Source organism: Canis lupus, chromosome 5, assembly GCF_048164855.1.
Source record: "Canis lupus baileyi chromosome 5, mCanLup2.hap1, whole genome shotgun sequence".
NCBI lineage: Eukaryota > Metazoa > Chordata > Mammalia > Carnivora > Canidae > Canis > Canis lupus.
The window spans coordinates 60197953-60225130 of NC_132842.1; the positions used below are offsets into that span (position 1 = coordinate 60197953).

At 40.0% G+C, this 27178-nt stretch overlaps 1 protein-coding gene and 1 long non-coding RNA gene across 5 annotated transcripts in view; one reads left to right on the forward strand and one right to left on the reverse strand.

Annotated features, from left to right (window-relative positions):
- Positions 1-25742, forward strand: LOC140633858 (uncharacterized). 2 transcript variants are annotated; one of them, XR_012031433.1, is made up of 4 exons: positions 1-120; positions 14329-14399; positions 19409-19626; positions 25575-25742. It is a non-coding gene; the product is annotated as an uncharacterized lncRNA (long non-coding RNA). The 2 variants fall into 2 exon arrangements; XR_012031434.1 differs by lacking the exon at positions 14329-14399.
- The window catches only part of NUP93 (nucleoporin 93), a 108399-nt gene that overhangs the window by 30724 nt on the left and 50497 nt on the right, over positions 1-27178 (reverse strand). Inside the window, exons 1-3 of one of the 3 annotated variants that reach the window (XM_072827015.1) lie at positions 22964-23076; positions 8031-8093; positions 2586-2714 (exon numbers count right to left, since the gene is read on the reverse strand). In XM_072827015.1, coding sequence (XP_072683116.1) covers positions 2586-2705 — 120 coding nt within the window. In that variant the 5' untranslated portion in view covers positions 2706-2714; positions 8031-8093; positions 22964-23076. Of the gene's footprint in view, positions 1-2585; positions 2715-8030; positions 8094-21319; positions 21343-22963; positions 23077-27178 lie in introns of those variants that run through there. The other 2 variants (XM_072827016.1, XM_072827014.1) reach the window with 2 other exon arrangements.

Genomic DNA, 27178 nt, shown 5'->3' on the forward strand with positions numbered 1-27178 from the left:
CCCAAGATGCAGCCTCAAAGTCCCTCTCAGAAAGATTTCTAGCATACATGAAGTGGAAAAAGCAAGATACAGAACAGAGCATTTAGAAAGCTAACTTTTGTATAAGAGGGAGCAAGAGAGGTAAGAATGCACAATGTCATTAATATACCTGTGTTGATATAAGGAACACTGGAAATAAACACAAGAAACTAATAATAATGATTACATGGGGGGGGGGGGGCAAAGCAAGGAGGGAATGAGCTTTTGGAGACAGTGTATCATATAAATACACTGTCTCCAAATACATGCAGTGTATCATATAAATACACTGCCTCTTTAAAAATCAGATTTTAGGGACACCTGGCTGGCTCAGCGGTTGAGTGTCTGCCTTTGGCTCAGGACATGATCCTGGAGTTCTGGGATCGAGTCCCACATCGGGCTCCCCGCAGGGAGCCTGCTTCTCCCTCTCCCTATGTTTTTGCCTCTCTCTGTGTCTCTCATGAATAAATAAATAAAATCTTTTAAAAAAATCAGATTTTAAAGAGAGAAAATCCTCAACTTAGCACTACCACCAATCAATAAACACTGGCAATTAAAACAAACCCTATTAACATACCCACTCTAAAAATCACAATTTCACCATATCTCTACTACTTCAGCTACCACAAAGTTAGCAAGAGGCCAAAGATTTGATCAGCGAATATTCCTGGAGCATCTACCATGTTCCAGGTACTCATCTAGGTATTGGAGGTATAAGTAAAATCAAGACATACAGCAGTCCTTATCTTCAAGGAGCTTACCTTCTACCATCAGAAACAGGCACTAAGCAGTGTAAAGACATAAAATATACACAATGGTGTGTAGAAGAAAATGCTGAAAAGAAAAATACAGCAAGAAAAGGGGATACAGAAGTGTTGAATGGGGAGAGGCTGTGTTAGAGTGCAGGTGTCAAGACCTCAGAAGGCCTCCTTGAGATGGCAATGAGTAAATACTTAAAGAAGTGAGGGAGAGGGCCACACAGTTATTTGGGTAAAGAATATTCTTGGCAGAATGCAAGAGGAAGCACAGAAGACCTGAGGCAGGAGCAAGCCTGCAGGCTTTGTTCAAGAAAGAGGAGCTTGCATGGCTGGAGCAGAAAGAACAGTGGGAAGAGTAGTAGGAGATAAGTTTGGAGAGGTAGCAACACCAGGTCAGGTGGGGACAGAGAGGTCATGGTAAAGACTTTGGCTTTCAGTCCAGGCAGGGTAGGTATCACTGGAGGATCCTAAGCAGAGGAGTGACATGATCTAACCCATGTTTTAATGGGGTTATTCTAGCTGCTATGTTGAGAAGAGATTGTACAGGGCAAAAGCAGGGAGACTAGCGTGGTTGACCACCTCTCAAATGGTCTCCCCCAGATCCCCACCTCCTAGGATTCAAGCTCTTATATAATCTTTTCTCCACGAGTATAGGCTGGATTTTATTACTTACTTTGAACAAACAGGGGTAAGATACTACTTCCATGATGAAGTCATAGAAAGATTGGTTTCTGTGTAGGGAACACTTTAGCTCTCCTTCAGATCCCCCACTCTTGCTCCAGGGGAAGCAAGTTTTATGCTGTGAGCAGCACAACAGAGAGACCCACATGACAAGAAACTGATATCCTGGCCAAAGGCCCAGAAAAATCTGAGGCTTGCTGAGAGCCACACTGAGGGAGCTTAGGGGTGGGTCCTCCCTGAGTTGAGCCCTGAAATGAGTATACCTTCAGCTAATAACCTTCAAGAAACCCTGAGCCAAAAATACCCAGCTAAGCTAAACACTTGTTTTCAGCCACTATGGTTTGGAGTAATTTGTTAGACAGCAATAGATAAGTAAAACCAGCAGTTAAGAGGCTAGTTCAATAATATGAGTGAGAGGTGATGGTAGTCTGGACCAGAGTGCTAACACTGAAGTAATAAGAAGTGGCTGGAAGTTGGGTATATTTTGAGAGTAAGGTTAATTGGACTTGTGAACATGTGAGAAAGACTAGGTGGGAGAAGGAGAGGACAAAAATGAATCTGAAGTTTTTGATCTGAATAAGTGAAACACTGGAACTGCCATTTAAAAAGATGATAAATTCTGTGAAAAGAGAGGGCTGGAAGGCTGGAATGGAAGGGGGATGGCCGGGAGTTGCTATCATGACACAATTATAGACATGTAGAACTTGAGATGACTATTAAAGACACCCAAGTAGAGCCAAGAAGACCACTAGATAAATGAGTCTAGGATTTAGGGCTGCAAGGTATGTCTGCCTCTTCAGCATAGAAATGGTATGTAAAGCTATAAGCCCAGATGAAATCAAAATGGCAATGATTGAGGGAGAAAGAACAGATCAAGGATTGAGCCCTGGAACACTCAAATATCTAGGGGTCAAGGAGTTTGAGGAAGACTCAGCATAGGAAGCTAAGCAGAAATAACCAGATAGGCTAGAGGAAATCCCAGCAAATGTGGGCATTCTGGAGGCCAGGGAAAGCTAAGTGTCTCCAGGGGGAGGCGGTGATCATCACCAAGACTGCCAGTAGTCGAGTAGATAAGTATTCCCTGACCTCACATTTTTATTAGTGGCTTATCTTCTGGATTCAACCTACCTCGCTTTCTTGAGTAAAGTCCAGGGCATCTTCTCCTGATGCCAGCAGTGTATGGAGAATTCGCTGTTTCACTTGCTCCCACTCAACCAGCATGGACTCTCGATGGTACTCCTCAGCCATGCCAAAGGTCTGTCAGAAAGGAACAGAAGAAGATGACCCAAATGGGAAAACAACAGTTTCCTTAAAAGTTCAACAGAAAATGAAAGCCCCTCGAGAGCAAAAGTTACTTACTTTAAAAATTATCTTTAGTCTAACCCATTAAAAAAAAAAAAGTTTTAATACTGGTAAAGTACACATAAAATTTACTTAACCATTTTTGACTGTACAGTTCAGTGATACAGTGATATTAGTACATTCAGACTGTCATGTGGCTGCCACCACCATACAACTCCACAATTCTTTTCATCTTGCAAAACTGAAATTCTATTCTGTTAAACACTGACTCCCCACTCTCCTTCCCCCAGCCCCTGGGAATCACCACTCTATTCTCTGTTTTCAACTACTTCTAGGTACCTCACATAAGTGCAATCATACAGCATTTGTCTTTTTTTGTGATTGGTTTAATCCATTTAATAGAACATCCTCAAGGTTCATCTGTTTTGTAGCATATGCAGAATTTCTTTTTTTTTTTTTCTAAGATTTTATTTATTTATTCATAAGAGACACAGAGAGAGAGGCAGAGACATAGGTAGAGGGAGAAGCATGGCTCCACGCAGGGAGCCCAACGTGGGACTCGATCCTGGGTCTCCAGGATCACACCCTGGGCCAAAGGCAGGTGCCAAACCGCTGAGCCACCCAGGGATCCCCGAATTTCCTTCCTTTTTAAGGCTGAATAATATTCCATTGCTGTGTATTCCACATTTTGCCATCCATCTATCCATGGACACTTGAGTTGCTTCTACCTTTCGATTATTGTGAGTAATGCTGCTTATAAACATGGATGTACAATTAATTATCTTTTCAAGCTCCTGCTTTCAATTTTTCCGGGTATAAATACAGTGTTTAATTTTTTGATGGACTGAAAACTGTTTCCATAGAGGATGGGCCGTTTTACATTCCCACCAACAGTGCACAAAGGTTCCAGTTTCTCTACACCCCTGCCAACACTATATTCTGAGTTCTTTTCTTTTCTTTTTTTTAAAAGATTTATTTATTTATTTATGATAGAGAGAGAGAGAGAGAGAGAGAGAGAGAGAGGCAGGCAGAAACACAGGCAGAGGGAGAAGCAGGCTCCATGCCGGGAGCCCGATGTGGGACTTGATCCCGGGACTCCAGGATCGCGCCCTGGGCCAAAGGCAGGCGCCAAACCGCTGAGCCACCCAGGGATCCCCTCGGAGTTGTTTTCTTTCTTTCTTTGGGATAGTAGCCATCCTAATGGGTTTGAGTTGATTTCTCATGGTTTTGATTTATTTACATTTCCCTAATGATTAGTGATGTTGAACATCTTTTCATGTGCTCATTAAGATAAATACCCTTTAAATCTCTGAAATTAGGCTGCATATTACAAGTGATAGCACGTCACAGTTTAAACTGAAGTACTTTTTCTTGGATTATATAAATCAATGGTTTTTAGTAAACATCTAAGAAAAGACAAAAACAACAGTCTCCCAATGTCTTTATTTTTAAAGAGACAGCAATATTTTCACAGCAGGAAGCAAACCAGTAAAAGAAAAGTGGCCCCTTCTATGATTAGGTCTCCTACCACTCTACCCAAAGTCACCACTGAAAATGTCTGGCAAACCTCAAGCCTGTCTAGAGGTAACACTGCAGGTTGTTGCCAAACAGGTGTTCAGAAAGAAAAGGAAAAAGAGAAAAAGAAAGAAAGAAAACAAAGAAGGACGTGAGGTAAGGAAAAGGCACAAAACCTTCTGAAGAAATGAAAGCCACTTAACAGACACAGAATCGTGACCGTTCTTAGCCTGTTACTCTTTAACTGGCAGACCAGGTTTCCCAACAGCTTCGGCCCACTTTTCCAAAAGCCATTTCATTTATAATCAGACTGGCATCTAATTAGGCAGCACCAAGGGAATGAGTATTAGTAATGCCTACTTTATTTTTGGCAACACAGGTAGTTTATACTGATAATATCCATATATATGAGCCCTGGGAAACTGTCAGAAAAACCATATATACTCTTCCTACAAATGGATGTTTGAGTATGGACCAATATTTATTAAAATGTGAAAAAGACAGATACCAGACACATACAAAAAAAATGTTTAGGAAGAAAGCTGACATATCCTGCAAGTGTGATTTTGGTCCATCAATCAATGAATTCCTTCTCTAATATGTATTCTGAAGACACAAAGAGATGGTAATGACAAAAATTTAAAAAGTCTTCCACCTGTTTGCTTCTCACTACAGTCAGGCAGAATGGACCATTCCAGTTAGTTAGCCTAGGATGAAAAAATACCCGAGGGAAAAATCATTTTCTCTTGTTACACTAGTAACCTTCAATATGAGAGCTATGCATTTTGAATGGAGAGAAGCATACTGGAACAGAAAGGCAGTGTCAGGCATAGGAAAGGGGATGGTTTCCCCAGAAGATATCTAGAAATGGTGCACAAGCGAACTACAAATTCTTCAACACTTTAGTGATCAACCCAAAAACGTCCTCAGCCTTGAACCTCTCCTAGCAAGGGAAAATGAAAGGCTATATGGCACGAGGACCAGATGGGACAGAAATAAGGAGGTGGGGGAAGGCTGGCATACTATATAGCTTTCTGAGCTTGCTACAGGGGGTGAGGCACTGCCTAAGCTGTGGTATTGACTGAGGATTCCAGAGTGTCACAAGATTTTTCTTAAGGATAAGTCTCTGGCTGATAAAGAATGGCAGAAGAATAAAAGCAACTGAAGATAACAGATAGTATACTACCCAGAGACACTGTCGATGAGGACAGTGGGGACAGACTTCCAGCATCATTTAAAGGGTTAGAGTGACAAGAGTGGGAATTAACCAACACCTGTTAATCAGGCTGCCCACCTATGTGCCAAGAACTCCTATTTCAAGAACACAGGAAGTACTCTGAAAACTGGCAGCTTTCTGGGCTCAAATCCTCAGATATTCCTGAGCAATATGCCAGGCTTCTCCTTTAGAAACAGCCCCACAACCTGAATGAACAGCACTGTGGTTCCATTCATCACTAGTGTGATAAGGAGCTTCAAAAAAAAAAATGGCCCAGCATTAAAATTCTCTTCCTTTGACCCTGCAACCCCTAGCTTATTTTAATTACATTAGAGCTAATGAACATCTAATTTGTGGGCTAATCAGGTATGATCAGCCACCCATCTGCCCTATTCCAGCCTATTCCCTTTAGATCCACAACTGAACCACTGGATCAGGTGCAAAGAAGAATGTCAACAAAAGAGCTAATGAGCGAGAATCAACAAAGCTACCAACCAACAACTAAGAGGAGAGAAAGACAGTAAGGGTCTCAGACAAGGTGAAAGGCAGGAACAGGAGAGACAAGAACGAAAGGAATCCAAGGGAAGAGAAAAGGGATAACCTGAAGGGTGTGCAGATGTGTAAAAATTGAAAGGAAGGAAAGACAAACTGCAGAAAAAGACAAAGCAGTGGAGAAATTACAAATTAAATTGGACTCTTCTGAGTTATGTGTGGACATCTATCTCTCTGCACACAGTTAAGAAAGGAAGGCAGCAAGGGAACTGGGCAACTGAATTAAAAACAGGTGGGGAGCACTTGAACCCCATTTTCAAAAAGGGAATAGGGCAATATGCTTTGACTTCACACCCGCATATTATTGAGCTGTTGCTGGCTTTTAGAAACTCTACATATGTTCTGATAATGTTGTTCTGTTTTTGCTGGGATGCACCAAATGGAAAAAGATAGGACATATTTGTGGTTTTGTAGCTTGTTTTCTTGGCATTTCAGCAGGACATTGGCAAGTTATTCAGACATGAAATTACCACCAAAATGCCAGGAAACCACTCACCTTTTGTTTGAAAATAATTCTTGCTCAGTGGTAGTCTCCTGCTGTCCAGACAGGTGAAAGGTCTCCCCCCATGACAGCTCCCAACACCGGAACATCTCCCTCACAAACACATATGCACACATTTTGCACTGTGGTATGTCACTTAAATGTTTTGGCTGGCTGCACATTTAGTCTCAGTATGGCACAATGTTCAGAGACTGCCAATTCCAGAAACACATTCCGCAGGGTAAATGGATTAATAAGCTCAGTGGCATCCGACAATCCTAATTTAATTTCACTGGTCCTTTACAGCAGGAAAATCAATGTTGGTGAGTTCCTCAAAGTGTGAACAAAAAAGCCGTTTAAAAAAAATTTTTTTTTTCAAATCTGAATCAAGTGAATTTCTCTAATAAATACTATTGCCAAAAAATATACTTAATAAAATTTTAGGGATTATTTTTTTACTCTGATAATTAAATATACCAATCATTTAAATAAATTGCCTTTGGATCATCTTATAAATTAGAGCTGGCAAGCCTTCCTACTGCCCTATCTCACATCAGCTTTCCTGAGGCATTCTCACCTGCACAGAATATTTTAATAAAGCACACTGAGAAGCAATTTATTTAATGATTTTTAAAATGTAATTTATTTTAAATTACATATTTCACTTGATATAAGAGTTATAAAGTAAACAACAGAGGACAGCTCTGAAGAGGTTTCCCCTTTACCCCTATTCACTTTTGCAGAGACAGCCACTGCTAGCAGACTAGAGTGAACCCTCCCCGGCCTCCTTCCTGGGAAGAGCGACATTTTTAAAAATCGATTTCACATGACTGCTGACATTCCTCCCTCCCCACCCCAAAGGACTCCAGGGACCTAAAAAATCTTACTCTTTCATGGGATCTTTTGGAAAGGTTTTGATCTTCTAACTCTTAACAGAAACAAATGGAGATAACACATGTTAGGAAACAATGTTTGAATATCTTGAGGGAATGCTAATGTAAAATATTGGTGCATGTATAATGGCGGCTCTGGCTGGCTTCCTTATCATCCTTTGGAGCACCAAGCTAGTTTCTTTCCTTTCCTTTTATTTATTTAAAGAGCCTGGGAAAATTGTTCATATAAAGGGTAACACAAAAAAATCAAATTGTATGATAAAAAGAAAAATTAAGGAAAATTATCAATGATCCTAACTGCTTTTCTGAACTGCTGTTTCAACAGAAATTGAAATACCTATTTTATACGTAACAATGAAACCAAAGAACTATCTGGCCTTCCACTTTAAGATTAATTTAATAATTGGCCATTCGGTTTCAGATATATTTCAGTCCCTAACTACATGTAGAGTATGATATCTTCCTCAAAACAGTTCCTGTAGAACTCCCTCTGGTGAATTAACTAAGTAGGAAAGCTGGGCCTGGACACAGGCTCCAGCTTCCAAAACTTGCACTCCCTGTATAAACTGCTGCCCTCACAATGGTGCACATCCTCATGGGGGTCCCTTTCTTACCCTCTTCCGAGACTCTTCAATGGCAGATAGCAGGGCATTGTCCTTCTCGTTCTTCAGGAAGCCCTAGGAAAGGGGGAAAAAATGACGAAACTTAGGTTAAAATCAACCTTCAAATAATCAAAACTACACTGTAAGGAAAAAAATAACCATAAAGATATCTACCATCCTCTCCACTTTCACCCTGACAGAAATTTCTTAACTCAAAAACATCAAAATAGATGGTTTTTCTAGGTGTTTCCTAGTTTCTTTCATGCTGGGAGCACATGATGACTCTTAGGAGCTGAAGTCCCCATGAAACAGTAGATTGAGTCACATATCCTATAAACATATAAAACAGAACTGTCAAGATTGGCCTTCCGTATTTCTGAATGGCCCAGATTAGAGACACAGCTTTGCCGACACAACAGTCACAGTGCTTCTAACTCTTCGTTAGTCTATATTTCTCTGTTGCTTTTAATTTGTTCTTCAATTTCTTCCTAATGTTGCAGAAGCAGCACCATCCACTTGTCTGGGTGTCTTCCACTTATTTGTCAATGGCTGGGACACTCCCCAAAACAAAACACAAATAAACAAAAAAACTACACATTTCTTTTGGGGTTTGCACCTGCACTCCCTATTTCAGTCCTGATGACACTCACTGCTTGATTAATATAGATGGGATGAACAGAAGACAGTCAAGTCTGGTTTAATGTGCACACAGCTAAATGCTTACAAAATGCAACTACACAGTAACATAATGAGACTTAGTTTCAAATCATGGTGTCTCAATTTACTGATGGTATGAATTTAGCCAAGTCACTCAAACTCTTTCAACCTTAGTTTACCTGTATGTAAAATGAATAGTAAATGAGATAATGCAATCAAGCACTAGACTCAAGGTTCAATTACACGGAGCTCTATTATCAGAATCAATTGGATTTAGGGGCACCTGAGTGGCTTAGTCAGTTAAGCATCCAAATCTTCATCTCAGAGTCATGGGTTCAAGCCCCATGCCCAGCATGGGGCCTATTTAAAAAAAATAAATAAAAAGTAAAAGAATCAATTAGATTTAGATCTGTTGATGACATCAAAGAGGGAAACTCCCAGGAATATGAACTCTGGGGGAATATAATACAAAGTAGAATTAAGCTCAAGTTTTGAAGACAGGCTAAATTTTAAAACCATTATTTGACAGTTTTGAAAACTTACTGTCATGGTTAATTTTTGATCATCTATAATATCTTAACAACCATAACATTTTAATATATGTTGTTCAAGCAGTCTCAGATACAAAGTTGCTGCTGATTCTCTAAAACAAAACAAAACAAAAACATGAGAGAAGGCCACTACAATGGGGAATATAAATTTAAATAAAATATTATTATTCTTCATAGATTCCCGATTTCTTACTTATTAGCCCATGATTCTCCCACATGCTGTCACACCCGAAGCTGGCAGTGCACTAGAATGAACACAGGCAATGGCGAGTAGCCAAGGAAACAGTTCCCTCACACAGGCTCCTCCAGGGCAGTCCCTGAGGCAGCTCTTCAGCAGCTCTGAGGGCACATGAAGACTGCTCCAAATGCCCACACTGCTGTTTGGTGTTGGGGTGGAGTGGGGAGAGGCATTAGTCACTTGCCTACTAATGCAATGGCCTTGATAAACCAGAGCACATAAAGTTAGTACCCCGTGTGGTCCATTCAGGAGGCAGCTTGTCACCACATCCCTGCTTCTGGCCATCTCAGGGGAGCCAGACATGAAATGATGGGGAGGATTTTAACAGACCCTGTTTATACCCTTCACAGCAAATGAATCAAGTCAACAAACCTTTATTGTAATTTCATTTTTCCAAGTAGTCTTTAATGGCTAATACTAAAGGTTTCAGTATTACAGTTTATAAATAAAGCTATGGAATTATCATTGAACGCTGCTCCTGAGCAAAGGGTATGCATAGATTGTGTTTTGTGGCACCCTTTCCTGGCTGCTATGGGAAGTGGACTGTCTACACAAGCCATCTTTGGAATGGGGGTGGGAGGGTGATAACCACTGCTTGACAAGGTCTGGTCTTTTTTCTTTATGGTTGGTGTGGGAGGGGCCATGCCAAGTGCCAAATGCCCTCTATGGTCTTCCTCTGCTCTTCTCAATGACCAGCCTGTGCCATTCCTTTAATGTACCCGTATCTAAATGTAACTCGTGTGCACACACACACAATTAAAACACAAATGCAAAGCAATAATCAGACATATTTGTTTAAAGGCAACATAATATTCTGTAAGAAACACAATTCCAAATTTTCTAAGAGATGAAATGTCAAATAGTGATGAAACAAAGAAAAAAATGCTGGCTTAGGAACAGATTACTCTCTTCTTGAAAATATTCATTACAGGGGTGCCTGGGTGGCTCAGTCGGTTAAGCATCTGTCTTCAGCTGACGTCATGATCCCAGGGTCCTGGGATTCTCCCTCTCCTCTCTGGTCCTGCTCACGCGTGCACTCGCTCTCTCAAATAAGTAAATAAAATATTTAAAGAAATATATTATAAACCCAGATTCCAAAAGTCTCACTAATAAGTAAATTGAACACCTGTGCATGAGATTCAGATTTTAGACAGTGTCTCCCTATGAACAAAGACCATGAGCCATATGTACTTCAACAGTTGGGCTTTCTCGATAGCACAAACATAAAATACATAGATTTTGGATTTCAATTTTTCATCCTTTATTCGTCTCCAAAATAGCCTACATTATCACATTTTATTTTAAAAAACAACACATTAGTGGCCTATCTTTTGAAAAGAATCTTTAAGAGAACTATTAACACATACAAGTTGCAACAGTCCCGGGGCCTGGGTGCCATCTAGTGGCAGGCAGTTACTTTCTTTCAAAGAACCAACACCTAGAGGGAACTAAATCGTTGGGCAGATAGATAAATACCTGACTTGGTCCAAGTTTCCCGGGGACCTCTCCCTCGACTTCCCTTTTCTACGTGTGTTTCCTTTCCTTCCCACCACTTCTGGGAGGTGCCTCTCACACCCCACATCCCAGAGAGATACTTTTCTAGCTCATCAGAAAATGGGTTTTCTGTAGGACTGAGGGCGTGAAGGGTGACCTGGGAGGTGCCTTTTCTCACTGGGCAGGGCTCCCTGCCACAATGAAGACTCTGGACAGACAAGACAAAACAGCCCATCTCCCTGCTCGAAGATGCCAGCCGTTTAACTGTGACCCACAGAGCACTGCATCACTAATGTCCCCTCTTCTTGCCAACAAGCACTTTTTAATTGCTCACAGGCTCCCACCTGACCCGTCTACTGCTGGCCCACTCAATAAAGAACATTCCACAAACATCTGCAGGCCTGCTAAGTAAGATTACTACTCCTGACTTCCCCATCTGTATACTGCTCCTCCTGCCAGAGTCTTGGAAACAGACCCTCTTCTAAACTGTCTCCTTGAATGGGTTTTGGTTTCAAGCTTTCTATAACATATAATAGCTCCCATTCAGGAAGCAATTAAGGGCCAGACACTGCCTAACCAATTCAAAGACATTACTGCTAATCTTTTAACAATACAGAAGAAAAGACATGATCACTCCACTCTCTCCCATCCACCCCCTTTCCATTTCACAGGTAAGAAACAGAATCTGCGCATTTAACTAATTGGACCAGTTTCCCAATTAGGAAAAGACACAGAATTCACTCAGCACAGCTCTAACTCTCAAGAGATCCCATGTTTCTCAGATACTTATAAAACAATACACTTTTAAATCAAGAATATAAAGAAAAACTTCCTTTTCTCTCTAAAAAAGCAGAGTCCAAGAAGGAAGCAAAATATCTTTAAATTTGTTTTCTTCATCCATTATCAGATCCTCTTTAAAAATAAAGCTGAAGGGGGCGCCTGGGTGGCTCTGAGGTGGCGCCTGCCTCAGGCCGAGGTCATGATCCCAGGGTCCCAGGGTCAAGTCCCACATCGAGTTCCCTGCAGGGAGGCTGCTTCTCCTGTCCTTGCCTCTCTCTGCCTCTCCCTGTGTGTCTCTCATGAATAAGTAAATAAAATCTTTTTAAAAATAAATAAATAAAAATACAACTGAAGGCTCAGAGAGTACCAGCTCTTATACCAGTACTAACAAGGGCTAACCCTTTCACTGCTATGGGGCTTACTCTGTACTAGGTGTGTGTTAAACACCTAGTCCTCGCTTTAACCCAATACTAAAACCATCTCTTGGTGCTACTTAACCGGATCATACTTTACGTTATGTCCTTAATATAGATTTAAACACTGAAAGGACCTTTCAAGATGATTTCTAGAGCTTCTACCAACTTTATAATGCTGTGGGTCCGTATTAAGAATACCTAGTTCATAGAATCCAAATTTTCTGATCCCTTTACTTTTTTCCGTTCTACCATACGGTTTCTTTTCTTTTTTTTTTTTTTTTCCCATATGGTTTCTATCACAGCAAATCAAGGTAGAATAAACGGATACTTTATGGTTACATATTTATTCCTTTTTCCCCCCTACCTCATATAGTTAGGAGGAGGAATGAGACAATAAATATCAAGTTTTTGGCATTCCTTTAAACAGTGTTTTTCAAAATGTGGGTCAGAACTCATAATTGGGTCATAAAATTGATCAGCATTTGTTTTTTTAAGATTTTATTTATTTATTCATGAGACACACAGAGAGAGGGCCAGAGACACAGGCAGAAGGAGAAGCAGGCTCCCTGTAGGGAGCCCGATGTAGGACTCGATCCCGGGTCTCCAGGATCACGCCCTGAGCCAAAGGCAGGTGCTAAACTGCTGAGCCACCCAGGGATCCCCTGATCCCCTGATCAGCATTTTTTTTTTTTAAATGAAATAAAATGCAACAGAGACATGTGGTATGGGTAAATACTCTTCTCTGAAACTTGGTTCTTTCAATTATGTTTACATATTTCTATGTATGAGGTGGGTCATGGTGTAAAATATAAAAGCGGGAAATTACTGCTCTAGATGTCAACTTTTTGGCATCCCAAAATATTGTTACTATTTATTGCTGTGGAGCATATATTTGCTCAAGCATTATCTCCAGCCATGTGTTCCTTTTTTTTTTTTTTTTTTTTTTTTTTAAAGGAGGCCCCATGCCCAGCGTGGAGCCCAGTGCAGGGCTCAAACTCATGCCCCTGAGATTAAGACCTGAGCTGAGACCAAGAGTCAGATGCTTAACCAACTAAGCCACCCAGGCACCCCCCACCCCATGTGTTCCATCTTTAACAGAGGAAGTGGGCTGCCTTGTAATGTATAAAGGTTTCCCCCACCATCTGAAAGTAGAACATTCCTTTGAAACCTTTCGTAAGCCAGAAAGACATAAAGCAAAGAAGCAATTGCCATTAATACCTATGAAAAAACTTTTTTGTGTTCCCAGACCCCAAAATAACCTCTCTTTGGCTTTTCTGGTACCTTAGAGCACATCTTGTTAATGGCTGCACAAAATAAAACATGATAGAGCACAGATGCTCACAGATACAGTTCAAAGCGCTGGCAGCTGAGGCTGAGATACTGAGCGTGGCTCTCAGGGAAGGAGTTTGCATGGTGCTGCCTTCGCTACAAAACAAATACTGAAGGCTTTTTTTGCTTTTCACCTTTTTCGTAAAAACAGAAGTCTGCTTTGGATTTCTTTTGTTAGCAAAAACAGGTACTAATGTAGGCCTTCTGTAAAAGCAAAGTGGCTTAACACAAACTTCTGAATAGTGCAGGGGATACCTGTACTAATCAAGAACAACCCAGAACATAACCACAGGTAAGCCAATTCCCCTATCAAACATGTGGTCAGATCTCAGGGACCTGACAGCCAATCTGGCTTTTAAATGGCTCACGTTGGGAAAGACAGGCATGAAACGGCCTTATTTTTAGTCACCAGGCAGCCGGGGTTTCAGAATGCAAGTGGCAGCTAACTCCTACTGCAGAAGAAGGGAGTGGGCACAAGGATGTTTGTTTTTGTCAAATGGCCAAATTCTCTTAGCTTATTTGCTTTCCAAAAGTGAAAACTGTAAGAAATAAGGGTCTCTGTGAGAAAAATTTCTGTATCTACTTTAGCTAGAAAAGTAAGATGGCAAAAAAAGAGCTTACAGTGACTCTTCCACAAATCTTTGCTTCCCATCTACAACAAATAAGTGATTTGCTGGACAGTTACATAAACAGTTTGAAGATCTTGAATATAGATTTCCTGACCATTTAAAAATAAAACAAAAAAAATAGAATAATAGTCTAGCATGGTCCCACAAAGCAAAAGCCATATTTTACATGGTCGTCAAAACACTAAAGACGATTCCATGTCTCTACCCTTTCAACAGATCAACTGACAATCTACTCTGACAAAATATAAAGTGAGCCACCCACAGTGGGCCAGATGCTCTATAAAAAGGTATGTGAGGTAAGACAAAAACACATGGTGAGTGCTTTAAAAGTCTTCTCTCATTTGATACATAATGATATACAAATTAACAGGAAATCTGTAACCAACATTACAAATCAAAATACTAACAAGTAAGCAGTGACAGTAGAAAATGGTCAATCTGGATGGAAAAAACATTGCGAGGACAAAAGCAACAGCTAGGAAGGCAATGAAGAAGGAAAAGAAAACCAAGCAGATAAAAAAAATAAATAAATAAACTTAAAAACTAGAATAATCAAGAGGCTCTGCTCCAAGATGGAAACAAGACTTCCAATAACCACTGCAAGTAGCCATTACACCCTTAGATAGTGAAAGGGAGAAGTGTCTGATTTCTAGAAAGACAGGTGTGTGAGTTGTATCCACTACTGTGCTTCAGATCATTCTGAATACCTACTACTCCCTTAACCATGCCTAAATTTTCCTTCTTTTCAATTTCTGAACAAATGACCTCTTCCGAAACCTTCTCTTGGGTAAAACTTATGCTACTTCAGGAGAAAGTGAGGAAGGACAAAATGATATATTGTGTTCAGACAGGCACAACAGAAACCCTGCCAGTACTTGGAGCCGCTGGGCTTATCAGATGGTGTGGACACGCTTTTCATTAGCTCCCTTTGTGGTGCCTACAGAGAATGCCTCAAGGAATTTTCAGGTGCAGAGATGTTCATTACTGATAAAGCCTAAAAGATGAACGGAGAAATTTTTAAATTTAAACATTTTTAAGATTCGGGGGGACTTTCATATGGCTTTATAGCATGCTTGGTTATTTTATCAGAGCAAAATTTAATGCAATACAGTAAGAATACATAAAATGTCAGCCTAAAACACCCAAGAGATAGTGAATCTCCTTTTGCAAGGAATACAGACAGAACAGCAAATCCAGGCTTTACTCTGCAATTCAGGTATTTAGAATAAATCCCACAGCTTGTTTTCTACAAAAGTTTAATACTTTAAATTGTTTCTTCACAGAGTGCATTAAATTTTCAAAAGTAGATATATAGATACCTTTAAAAAAAAATCCCCCTTCAGAAAGCAGTACTAAGCTGGCAGCTGACATAATCAATTGTAACATATTTTTAATGTTGTTGTATGATTTCTCACTGTGTTTATGCAAAAGCCTAGCCGCTCTCATTCAGCAGGTGGCAGCAGACCCTGCAAGAGTGGTTATGGAGTTCCACCATTTGCCAGCTCAGCAGATCCACAGGCCTGCAGGCAGCTCTGCAGCCACAGGTGGCAAACCTTGTCACTAGAACATGGCGCTGCATGGGCACCAGGCCATCTGTCACTGTCAGTCTGCAGGGTCCCATTTTGTACAGTTTCTACTACACTGGGCTAAACAAAGGGTCACACAATTAGGTGATGGATTTGGGTCCCATTAAGGCAAAATAAATCACTTGTTCCCATAATTCAAATTGGTTTAAAGGATGGTCTAACAAATTCTCACAGGTTTAAGCTAACGCAATGTGTCCAAGGAGATTCTAAACCTAAGAATACACAGATCTGAGAAAGTGTCTCCTTCTGCATCCACCCAGGGCAGCACGGACTTAAGTGTGCTGGCATGCCTGGTCTCTTCAAGGGCACGCCAGTCCAGGCGTGATGAAATTCCACCTTACTTGTGCCTTCTGGAAAAGCCACAGGCCTTTGAGAGAGCCAAGCCCACTAACTGCTTTTTGTGGACCCCTTCCTATTATCCTCCCCAACCCACAAAGTGAGGAGGAGGAGGAGGAGGAAGAGGGAAATAACAAAAACCCAACTTCTAAGACTTTCAGTATTGACTAAAGAAAGAATGTTAGAGGCAGGACTCCCCACGACCCAGAAGAGGATGTCTTTGAGGATGGGGACAGGCCATTCCTGTGTGAGGCAGAGAGGGGTGCAGAGTATTAACATTGTTAATACAATGGAGGCATGTAACTACGAGATGCCTCTTCCTATTTCTATGCCAAGTCATAAAGCTATGGTTGCTTCTGAGCACACTGGGGTACTGTCCTTGCAAAGCAAGGCTGAGGTTAAAAGCTGCACCCTTGTGAGGGACAGTTAAATCTCTTGTGCTACTGCTACAAAACCAGCTGCACCCTTTTAGGGAGTCCAGGGCATTCCTGTTATATGTTCCCTATCTCTGGCCATCCCGGAAAGAAAGCAATCTGTTCAACTCAGTCACTGGGAGACTACGTGCAGAGGGGGAACAAGTTGTAAGACCATAACAGAAATGAGTAAAAGAATAAATGATGGCCATTTAGGCACTGGTGAGAAAAAAATGTTTTCAGCAGAACTCCCCCTTCCTCCCAAATCCAGCAAAGCCCTGAAAGTGACCTTTTGGGGTTGCGTTAGCAACTTTCTTCTGCTGGTCACAGGAGGTCTGGGAGAGGATGTGGCTTGTTCAGTACTGACAATCTCACCACTTCCATGAAAAACAAGCAAGAGCCTGTGTCCTCATGAGAGGGACCATGATACAGCAGGATGCGCCATGCTGCAGCGGTTGGGCCTCTGCTGGCCATCTTCGCCCTCCACTCCTAGAAGTGGGACAGGAAGGAACAGGAACACTAGAAGCCAAGACAAAGATGGAGGGAGGGCAGCCAGCCAACTGTCCTCAGACTGCTGAGATGGCCCCATGGGAGAAAGCAATGACATAACTGAACATTTTATCTCCTGCCCTCCCCTCCCCATACCCAGACCTGTAAAAAACCCCTGTAAAAAACTAGTACACTTGCTAGGGCTAACCTCTGGAGACACAAGAATAGGGAGGATACTAAAGAGAAAACTGAAATCTAGTTTTGCAAATAATATATAATAGTGTGGCAAAGCATGTCTGGCTTCAAAAACCAGTACTGGAACCCTCTCCTTGCCCAAAGGTATGAAGGGATCTAAAAAATATTAATGCCATAGTCATTCGAAGTGATGATAAGATAAGGAGGATATACATTAAGGGGAGATAAAAATGATTTAGTATGTCTTTGGGGAACTGATTTCCATTTTGGAGATGGATCAGTCCACATTCAAAGAACTTTGGGTACTAACACCGCACTGCAGTATAAAACGGGAATGCATCAATCATGCCCTTTTATCATGGCCAATATCCTCTGCCACTGTCCCCCAAACCCACTCTAAAAGGACTCATTAAAACAGCCTTGTATTATGTTAGAAAACACAGATTCCCTACTTTGCTGTCTAGTGTCTTTTCCCTTTGGAAATGGGAAACAAAAAAGCAAGATTTGGCAGCTGTGAGAACAGATAGCAGAGGGTGTGTCTCTGAGGTGGTCAGGTGGGAACTGAGTGGTTTGTGCCAGGCTGGTTTCTACAGCACTCGGGATTAAGTTCTACTTAGCAAGCACAAGGAGCGCTGTTAGTCAAGACAATGTTTGAGAACCACGTGTCATATTAATTCCCTGCTGGTACATGGTGTCAGTCATTTACACTGCAGTTGAAAATCACAGCTCCTCCCGCTATGCAGCATTGCTTATGCCGATGGGATTGGAGCACTGATCATCATGGCTGTCAGAGGAAAGAGAGCTTTGGTTTTGCTGCAGTTTCTTTTTATTCAGAAATTATTTTTCAAACATTTGTCTGGAGTCCACTAAAACAAGCAAGAGACTTTTCTTTTATAACTTCCGGTAGTCTTACATGGAATTTGTCATGGTACACCTCTGCTCTGCTAACAGTACTTGGGATTTCACTCTCCAAAACCTTTAATGTGGAAACATTTTGACTGTACCCTGTCACAGCTGAGGGAATACCACAGGATACACCACTCACCATTGATCACCATGGGTACATAAAATAGAAAACAATGCCTAGGTGAGGTGGCAAATACAAACTACAGGAGGAGACAGCAAGACCATTTTATGAATATAGTCTAAAATTGACAGGGAACCAAAACCTTTGACTCAGCCCATCCATACTAGGAAAAGGACAACCCTGCACTATGGGATCCCTAATACCTACAGCTGAAGGTGTGATCTGCTGGGAGGGCACATCAAAATGCTCGGCTCCATCCTAGCTCAGGGCACACAGATATGATGCCCATCCCAGATGAGTACTTCATCCTTCAAACGGAGTCAACACGATGGATGATCTAATAGTTCAACCTTCAAATATGTCTTATTTTTAAATGTTTATAAATGATAAATCTGTAAATGCATATCTACTACAACACAGGCCCAGGAAGACTCCAGGCATAGCTCAATTAAGCCACATCTGGCAAGATCAAGAAGAAACATCTCTGTGAGTTAGGCTGCTCAAGTAAAGACAGGCTCTGCTGAAAGCTCAATCCATTAGGCCCATCAGTCACCAGCGAGCCCACAAAGAGAACAACATGGAGTCGGATGCAGACAGAGGCATAGCATAGCCCAGATAAAGAGTCAGTTGGCCTGAATTTGGGGCAAAATCAACTGCTTTGCAGATGTATGACCTTGAGAAAGTTATTTAACTACACTAAGGCCTCGCTTTATCTAACTGTAAGATGAGCTGATTACACTTCATGAACTCAGAGGCCAGCTCTGAAATTCCAACTCCAGGAGAGATAGGAACAGGTAAGAAATTAGCACTGTCACTACCACTATGACTACAGTTTGCTTCCAAATCAATCCATACTTTGAACGACAAAAATACAATAAACTTTGTTTTGAAGATGACATGTATTTTTACACATAGAATAACCTAAGTCCACAAGAGCTAGAATGAAAACCAGAATCAAAGACAAATAACATCTTTTCATGGGAATGCTAGTTTCATCTTGCCATAAAGGAGATTCATACTGTCCTGTCTTCTAAAAATCCATCCTATATTGGTAGGAGTTATGTTTCTACATTAAAAAAGAAGAAGAAAACACAAAGCAAGGACTGTCAGTGTTGATATAAAATACCTATTTAAAATTTATTCATATCTGTCACTAATTTCTTAAAAGTAAAAATTGGAAGCTATTTAGATATAAATGTTAATTAAGTCTTTTACTTCAGGAAAATCTCAAAATTTCTCTCTTCTAACAGAATAAGAAGTAACTGCAAATTGGCAAAGCAGTGCTACTAGAGGTGTCTCCGAACTTGATTGAAGAAAAACGACTCATGCGGTGCACCTCTTATCACAGCATTCCTGGTGACGCCATTTTACTCCTTCCTCACTGCCATCTTAGTGCCACGGAATGCTTCTAGCGGGCTGGCCGACATGCTTGCTTATCTACATTATGGCATTGCCAGAGCATTCAAAGGTTTGATACGAATACATTTTTTTTTTTTTTTTTTTTTTTTTGTAGCAAAGAGCCAGCCCTGACTCTTTACTACCAGGAAAGCTAAAACTGTATGAGAAAATCAAAGTTTCCAGTTTGAAGAGATTTGGGAATCTCCTACAAGTACTGGAAAGGAGAGCCTCTTCCCAGTAACCAAACTTGAGTAGACCATGGCAGAGGCAAAAAAATAAATAAATAAATTGGAAAGCAACTGGGTCTCAGCTATCTTCCCAGAGTACCTCCGTACATGGCTTCCATAAAGCCAGAGAAAGAAAACAAGACCAGAATCTTCAACCAAGTTTTACTCTAAAAATTTCAAAGGAAGGCTTTGTGACATCCTTCATGCCATCCAACCAAACATTTTATGCAAGCAAAGCTGCAGTTAAAATGGTGTGCTAGTTTGCTGCCCTAAAACTCTTTTATTTCAAAGAGCAAGCCTTATAAAAACCAAGAGGAAAGAATCTCTTTGCACTCTACCATATATCTAAACAATGAATATATTAAATGTCCTTCCCAGGATTAAAATAATTACATTGAGATCTAGGCTCTTATACTGCAACCCTAAGATTTATGTAAGATTTATGGAATCTTTGTAGGATTCTGAACAGGGCTTAGGATAACTGAGCTTTCCTATTTCAATTAAAAGACTGATGTGAAAATCTTCCTCTCCCTTAGTTTCAAAACCAGCTATTAATTAGAGAAAACCAGCATTCAGTTAGTAGGATGAATAACAGCTAGTGCAACAAGACCTGGAAGAACAGCTGGCTTTATAAATTTGATATCAAATGAAAAGGATTCCCAGATTCTCAGTTCTGTTAAGATTCAACTCCTCAAACGGCTACTAAAGGATTTTGAACAAATTCTTCATGATATAGTTTACTGTAAAATACACTTACTACAAATTCTGCAGGGTTAAGTGCCGTTAAAAAATAAACACACAAATCAAAGTTAAAATCCACTTATTTCCTCTCAGTAACAGCATAAAGGAACAAAGGAATAAGCCAAGTCAAATCCAATTAATTTTAAGAATCAAGATTTCTAAGCTTACAATCACAAACAAGAGTTTTCCATAAGTAGCTTTGAAGTCACAACTATTAATTAACAGAAGGCACTAAGAATTATCCCCATTAATGAGAGTGAAAGTCTCAATCTATTGATCTTTTTAGGAGAAAAATCTTGTTTTGTTAAAACATTTTTTCTTATATATTTCAATCAGTTACTATAGCTCATTAACACGGAAAGCTTTTCTTCTAAAACCAAAAAAAAACCAAAAACAAAATCTAAACTAAAATCCAGCAATTTTCTTCAGGAATGGAAAATAAACTGTTTGTAAAAGACAGTGAAAAGAAGCCTGACCTCTTAAATATATCATATTTGGATTTTTTTTCTCCCAAGTGTCATTTTCACCTTTTGCCTGGTGATAAACTCATACCTCTCATTAACTTATATTACCAGAGAAGAATTAATTTAAAGCATGTGTTAAAATCACTCACAGAACCTATATTCCAAACATACATGTATCACACTTGGTTTCTGACACATGAAAACATACATCCAAGAACATCTGTCTTACACCTTTAATATTTGCAGCGTTCATTCTAAAGTCTATTTTGCCCATTCAACCAAAGACAAATTTTCAACCTCTCCCCGCTATGAGTATATGAGAAATACTTACTGTAGACAAAAGGATTCCATTTTCTTTCTAGAAATATTCTCCACCCTCCTAGAGAACTCTTCTATGCAGTGTGCAAATTCATTTTCTGAGTTTTACAGTCACAAAGCTCTTGTGCCACAGAGCCGAATGTAAATGAAATGGCCCTGCAGCTGCCTTTAGAGCGCAGCTCACCTCAACCATGATACAGCTAATTGTTAAAAATGGTGGCTGAGACATTTTCCATACATTAAATTAAGGAGCTCTGATGAAGACGCTGGCATCCACCCACTTCAGACAAAGGAAAATAATTTGCAACTGTACCAAGGCACGGATAATTGAGTCATCTCTCATACAGGGTCAGTGTTAGAGGTTTCCTCCATCTTTACAAAATGCAAACCACAGCTCATTGTCTCATCTCAGAAATCAATTCCTTGCAAGGCTGCACTGGGTCAGAGTTTTAAAGGAATCTTAGTCATGGGGAAATCCAGACCTCCAAAGCCGAGATGAACAAAATTCTCAGTTCCTCTCCCTTCCCTGAGCAGCTCTCCTCCATTCTCCACTTGACAGCTGCTCAAGTCTTCCCATTGTTAAGAGTACAGAAAGTCACCCACCTCTGAAGGGAGCTAAATCTCTCAACTAGGTGAGCAATTTCCAAGTCCCTGCTTCAGAAAGAAGTCCAGACCCTACAGGTCCCATGATACAAATACATTCCTTGGGATAAAAAGCTATACATCACTGTCTTCTCCTGTTGTTTGTACGGGAAGACAACAAGCAAGCTGCTTTTTAACACTGAATCAAAAGCATTTTCATCTCTGATATTAATCAAGGTATTAAAAGTGTTATAGGCAACATTTATCATTTCATTACCCTCCAGATAATGCTTACATGACTTAGGAAGTTTCCATCTCATGTACAGAAATCACATTCTCTACACCAAAAATGTGAAATATACTTAAAGGACTTGTACTCTTTTGAAGATAAATATAAGAAAGAAAAAGTATCATAAATGAAATTATCTACATTTGATAATACTTAAAAATCCACATCTTGGGTGTTACTATTTAATTATTCTCATTTAAAGCCTTATGCTAAAGCATTTCCTATGAGATAACCCCAAATACTTCCAATAGTACTTTTTTTCTATAACAAAATATAAATGACTGAATTAAGACATCCTACACACACACACACACACACACACACACACCACACACACACACACACACGGTCACCTACAATCCCAAAGGATCTGGTTTTAGTAAGGAAAGGAAATTCTATTTTAATGCTTTAATTTTTTTAATTTAAGAATTCTGCGCTTTACAATGCATCTTTAAAAAAAACCCTAGAGTCCATACTACTTACTTAAAAATGAAGTCTGCAAAAATCCAAAATAACCAACTCTTTAAATCTTTAAGCAATTATCTCTCTGCCCCACCCAACTTTTTTTTTTTTTTTTAAGAATAATATTAGAATGACAAGGCACAAATCTGAACAATTCTTGGGAGAGTAAAGTACCTTTTCTATCAAATAAATCTTCTGAATTTATCTTAAAATTTTCAACAAGCCAAGATCTTATCTTTCAAAGATACTGCAGCAACATGCTGTCGCTCTATTTACTAGGGTACATTTATCTGAATTTCTTTACAAAACATAGACAAATCCTACCTGCAGCTCTCAAATTTTAGGAGTTACAGACCAGTCGATGCTGTTGGTCACTGCAGCTCTTGCACCACCTTCTATGTGGGATGAGCTCCGCCGGACCGGTGCTCAAGTTTTTCCCACTCCAGACAGTCAGAATTGGGGGGGGGGGGGGGGAGGCGGGGGTGAGGAGAGGGAGGGAGAGGAGAGAGAGAGAGAAAGAGGAAAAAGCAAAAGAGAACGCCCTGCAAATGTTGATATGACTGAAGCATTAAAGAGTCCAATTAGACAATGAGATTGCAGGGTCCCCTTAAAAAAGGGGGCACTGCAGCCCCTGGGGCACAACACCCATCACTTGTGCTGCTCCACACAAATTCAGAGAAGTCAGCCATCAGTTTGAAAGCACAAACTGATGGGAGTAACAGTTTATAGGTTACAGAAGGGTATTTTATTGTTAACGGACTGTACCAAGTTAAGATTTAAGAGGGGGAGAGACAACATGTAGGCAAGGAATGCTATGATACTTTTTTTTTCCAGCCCAAGCCACTGCAATTACTCTGATGTGAATTTTTGATGACTTCCGACATCTTGCATGGTTAATAATCGCTTCAGCTGTCATGTTTGGTTAATGTGGAAAATGCATTTGCTGCATTGTGATGCAGTGCTGTGGCCACAGATTGTAACACCAGTTGTGAAGCTGGTCCCTTAACTGAGCAGCAGGAATTTGCACATGCCATGATGCTAAAATAAATGGTAGTTGAAAGATTTTATACAGCAGCAGACAGATTCTGCCATTTTAGCCTACAGAATGTGTAGATCCAATATACACAAGCATCTCAGATCGCCGTGCCCTCATCAATTGTACTGTCCTTCAAACAGAACAGTAAATTCACCATCTTAAGTGTTTGGCCTCTCAGTAGTTAAAAGATTTCAATACTGTTTAAATAACTATTCAGATTAATTATAGCTTTGAACAGAACTGAGGCTATTTGCATTTCAGGAATATACAGCCAATGAAACTGTCAGTGACACAGGAAAATGCAGACCTTTTATTAACATATGCTCGGCTCAACTGTCACTTCTTTGTACAACATTTAGAGAAAAATATATGATGTGTAAGTAATGAATATTCCCATTCTGCCGTAATGGTTTTTAAAAGAGCTCCTCAGACAGGGAATTTTTTCCCCCTGTGTTTTAATGTATAACCTGAAAATTAAAGACTACATTAAAATACCAACATATGCTTTTCATTGTCACTAAAAGAAACTCAACGCAGCAAACAACTGTGCAATTGCAGAAAAGCCTGTGAAAAAGCAAGAATCAAACCACACGAAGAATCAGGCATCAGATGATTAAAGTCAAGCCAGTCAGGTAGTAAACCGTCATTATGGTGCAGATTGAAGAAAAAAAGGGGGGTGGGGGGGAGAAAGAAAGAAAGAAAAAAGAAGAGGAAAAAAATGTGAGAAACACCCCTCCATCTTCAAAAACAAAACCCACAAACCCTATGATTGCAATCTGTAGGTTTGCAAAACCACCACCTATACTGCAGAACCAGAATGACACATGATATTTACTAACTTTGTAATATATTTTTATACAAATATTAACTTGGCTACTTAGCGTCAAGAATTTGGCTACTTAAGCTTCTTATTCATCTACAATCATCATTTTGGTATTTAAAGAAGCAGAACCAAGACTTTGGCTTTAAAAGAAAAACAAAATAATTAACTTATATTTCTTACATCAGAACTTTAGCCAATTAAATGCTCAGAGTTGAAATGTTGCAGACATTTCTGCCTTTATAAAAAAAAAAATAACCAAAAAAGAATGAACATAGGAACACACGGGTATCTGAACAGTGCATAACAATGAAAGAAACTTCTGCGACTAACATAAAAATCAACTCATGATTTCCTTTGTTTTATTCATTGTGATAGCACCAAATGCACAATTTGGAGGTGCATGTGTTAACAAGCGCTGTAAATTGTAAGAGCATTCTAGTTTTGTTTTCTTCCCCTAACTTAAAATTAACTGCATGAACAGTGCTATTAGGTGCCATAGCAGATATCACAGTGTGGAAGCTAACATGCAACAATTCAAGTTTTTTTTTTTTTTTTTTGGTTCCAGGCCCAATACAAGGTACCACTAGCAGCTCAGAAAGTGCACAAGGAAGGAGGGAGGGAACATGTATTGGGGGTAGCTTTGAAATTAACCAGGCTCAGCTTATGCTCCAATTACCCAACAAAAGACAATCCTGGGGGACCTCTCTCTAAACCAGTTCAAGAAGCAAACTCTTTTGTTTCTGATCAAATAAATACTGCATTGGAGCAGAGTCCCTATGTAATAGAGGAGTCTCTGCCTGGGGATGGAAGGGGCATGAAGAAAAAAAAGAACCCCAAAACTCCCTTGTGGTTAAGTCAAACCATTACAGTGATGGTTTAAAACCTATTCCTGAGGGAGACATCTGAAGTTCACTAGAGGAGAGTGAGAAAACCCCTTTATTACCAAAACAAAACAAAAAAATCATTGAATCCCTATTAAGACATTTCTCTCCAACAGTACAGCCAACAAATAAATTAAGTTTATTTGTTTATAATCAATTGTAAACCAGCTTGGACTCTGTCTTCCTCCAATCTAGGAGTATGCCAAGGAAACCAGATGAGTTGCAGAATATTCTGACTACAAAAGACCCTGGAACAGAGGGTATGAGAAGTGTTAACTAAGCTGCCTCACACCCCAGGTGCCTGAATATATATATACATGGAGGTCATAAAAATACTGAAAAGAAGCCACTTTACAAAGGAGGTACTTCTCCACATGTTTTGTCACTAGCTGAACATAAAGTGATCAATTCCTAAACATTCATTCAGTAGTCCCTTATTTATGTTTGTTTTGGCTTTATATAGACCTAAGCATCAAAACCTAGAAGAAAAAAGGGTAGGTAACTAGTACACCTAGCATTTACTAATATAAGAAATAAAAATGGGCTTGCTTATACAAATGGAGATAATATCTGATCCTTTCTACCAAAGGGATGGATACCACATTTCAAAATCCTCTGTGCACTGCGCACCATTCTTAACTACAACAGCTAGTTGTACATCAGATACACCCTATATAAAAAACCTAGACACCTAAAAGTATAAAGACAGATGGAGCTTACTACCACAAAGTGGATTAAGGTCTCTGTGTATTTGAAAAATCTCTGAATTTCAGGTGAGGGCCTGAATTCTTAAACAGCATTCTATGCAAAATCCAACAAAGCATGCCTTTACACAGTTCCTCAGAATTCACTGTAATGAAAATCTTCAATAGAAAAGCTTCAAGTTTATTTCTATTTCCATCTCTCTACAGATTCTAGCAATCAATCCATTAAAAAGCTTCTTAGCCAAGTACACATATAGGAGAAAGTAGGACACTTTACCCAACTTAAGGTATCCAGATTCCAAAGACTCTCTGACCTTCATGTAGTTAACTGGTTTGAAAGATCTCTGAGCAAGAAAAAAAAGAGTGGAGGGGAAGCTAGTTCCAAATTCCTTAGGCCCACACTCGAAACGTACCAAGGATGAGACATTCTTGAAGATGTGACATTAGTACTCTATTTTCTACCTATTATCATTGATAAGATTATAGAACAGAAAAAGGAAGCCATTGAAATTATGTGGCTTAAGTAGAATTATAATCATAATTGCCAGGTGAAATTATCATGTTCACTCGAACAACTATAAAGCTCTAATGTACCCTGACAATATGCATGGCTTTATCCAGGAATCAAACTCTGACAGATCCCTGGTGAGCTCTGTTCTACCTTCTGCCAGGTTCACAGGGCTGCTAGGAAGATAAAGTAATATCACTGGTGCGTAAGTGCTTTTAAGAGTTAAGAATGAGAGGCCATGTGAGGTTGGGCAATTACTGTGCCCTATCCCCTAGCCTTCTGAGGCATAGCTGGATCCCATTTCCCATCGCCCTCATCATCAATGTCCTCCTGGCTCCTCTCTTCTCACTGAGACCTTGTTCCCTTGCCCCACACCATACACTTTCCCCTCCCATATGTTCATTTTCACTGCCACAATTCTTACCTCTACACCAGTGGCTCTGGAAAATTCTGTCTGGAGCTATTTCCTGAACAGTACTTATCCTATCTCTAGATGTTTCAGGGGCATTTCCACAGGATATCTTGCCAGAACATCAAAAATTGAAATGAAATCTCAACTCTCAATCCAGTTAATCTTCCTAATTCTC